At 40.7% G+C, this 2500-nt stretch overlaps 1 protein-coding gene across 1 annotated transcript in view; it reads left to right on the top strand.

Annotated features, from left to right (window-relative positions):
• The window catches only part of LOC117478877 (WD repeat-containing protein 7), a 100067-nt gene that overhangs the window by 84581 nt on the left and 12986 nt on the right, over positions 1-2500 (top strand). Inside the window, 1 exon segment of the mRNA XM_034125808.1 lies at positions 2000-2117. Within this exon segment, the coding sequence (XP_033981699.1) occupies positions 2000-2117 (118 nt within the window).

Genomic DNA, 2500 nt, shown 5'->3' with positions numbered 1-2500 from the left:
TGCCGTCGTCCGGTGAATGGCTCCCATTGAATGGGCCTTGACATTATAAGCTGCCCGCTAATCTCTTCACTCCATATATTAGTGAAGCTCCATCTCTCTGCCGCCTCTCCGTGTCATCTCTCTTTCTCCCCATGTCTATAAAAAGGCTTTTCTTCTTTAGATCATTACAGCACGTTCCTTTTAAAGGATGAGACTCATGATATTTGTATGTTTCTAGTTGTAAACAAAACTCAAATCAACAATGAATGTATCTACTAACATAATAGCCCGATTTATTGTTTTTCTGTGCCATACAGCTCCATTGTTGTCCAAAAACCATTAAAAACACATCAGTAAGACTCAGTTGCACAGGGTGACATGTTCCTTTATTACCATGAACACACACACTTGTTTATTTTGACTAAGTCCTACATAAACCTAGCCTGAAATCGCCACACAAAATCACAAATGCCTTTTTTTACTTCAACACCAGTAATTTGTGACTTCACTAGGACTTTAGCCATTTGAGTTGCAATGTCTTGATGTCCTTTCCCAGGCAAATGTCAGGATTCAAGGCTTTATTGTCATGTGCACATTAGCTACAGTGTAGATATGGCAATGAAGTCACAGGCTCCTCCAACAGTGCAACGTGAATATACTGTATATAGGACATAGAACAAATAAAACTGATAAAATAGTGCAAGAGAATGTTTTGAGATGTGCAAGTAAATACAAATTCAATAGTAATAGTGCAAAGAAGTCTATATACAAGTAAATGGAATATGATATATTAGATAAATAATTTGCAAGATTCTAACAGATGAATGTTTAAGGATGTTCTTTAAAAAGTTCAGGTGTTTAACAGTCTTATGGCCTGTGGAATGAAACTGATTGAGAATGAAAATGTGCAGAAATTACACGTACTAAGGAACACCTGTACATTAAAGGTCACCTATTATGCAAATGCACTTCTTCATGTCTCTTCTACATCAACATGTGTCCCCTCTCTTCATGTCTCTTCTACATCAACATGTGTCCCCTCTTCTTCATGTCTCTTCTACATCACCATGTGTCCCCTCTTCTTCATGTCTCTTCTACATCAACATGTGTCCCCTCTTCTTCATGTCTCTTCTACATCAACATGTGTCCCCTCTTCTTCATGTCTCTTCTACATCAACATGTGTCCCCTCTTCTTCATGTCTCTTCTACATCAACATGTGTCCCCTCTTCTTCATGTCTCTCCTACATCAACATGTGTCCCCTCTTTTTCATGTCTCTTCTACATCACCATGTGTCCCCTCTTCTTCATGTCTCTTCTACATCAACATGTGTCCCCTCTTCTTCATGTCTCTTCTACATCAACATGTGTACCCTCTTCTTCATGTCTCTTCTACATCAACATGTGTCCCCTCTTCTTCATGTCTCTTCTACATCACATGTGTCCCCTCTTCTTCATGTCTCTTCTACATCAACATGTGTCCCCTCTTCTTCATGTCTCTTCTACATCACCATGTGTCCCCTCTTCTTCATGTCTCTTCTACATCAACATGTGTCCCCTCTGTGTAAAGAGATTCTGAAAGTTTCAGGAACAAAGATTCTCTCTCTTTTTGTCCTGATCCATTTCTATAAAAACCTGTCTGAAAATGAGCTGATCAGATTTTGGCCACTTTATGATGTCATAACGATGTTCTGGCTTGTGTAACCATTAGCCATTCAGCAACCAAGGTAACCCCCCCCCCCCCACCTTATCACCTGACTCTCCTCCTAGAGAACCATTGTGTTCTTTTTAACCAAATGTCTCTCAGAGGGGCGTGGGGAGGGGCTCCTTATTTTCATCTAAAGTAACAGACTTTGGAAACAGGGCTGAAACAGAGGGGATTATGGGATGCTGCAATGATCTGTTTGGTGTTTGGAGCCAAACAGAGACATGTTCTGTATATATCTGAGACCTGGAATATATTGATGAAAAACAGTATGATAGGGGACCTTTAACACATTATATTGAACTCTCTCTCCACAGTGTCACCATGGGGTTGCCTCTCAACCCTCCAGCAGATTCGGCTCGCTCGTCCCGCCACGCCCTCTCTCTCATCGCCACTGCCCGCCCACCGGCCTTCATCACCACCATCGCCAGAGAGGTGAGGCTGAAATGCTCAAACTAATTCACAATCATCCCATACAGCAGCTTCAAAATGTCATCGGCAAGCACGTCTCAAAACACACCTCTTCACAGTGGCATATCCACATATGATCACATCACACGTCCTCTGGTTTTATTGATTACATTGTGTTGTTTTAGTGCTATTTTGTTTTGTGTACCTTGTGCGACCTTGAAAGCTTTGAAAGGCGCCTTTATAAATCAAATGTATTATTATTATTATTTATTACACACGTATTGCCTGAGTTTTAGTAGAGTTTCCTCTTTTGGTGTTCCCACTGTTTCCATGTTGACTCGCTTTCACTTTCTGTGATTACTCTCCATCTGCAATAGATAGTGACAAAACAGACATTTATTTTAACC

The sequence above is a fragment of the Trematomus bernacchii genome, unplaced genomic scaffold, assembly GCF_902827165.1.
Source record: "Trematomus bernacchii unplaced genomic scaffold, fTreBer1.1, whole genome shotgun sequence".
NCBI lineage: Eukaryota > Metazoa > Chordata > Actinopteri > Perciformes > Nototheniidae > Trematomus > Trematomus bernacchii.
This window is presented reverse-complemented; position numbering and strand designations above follow the sequence as displayed.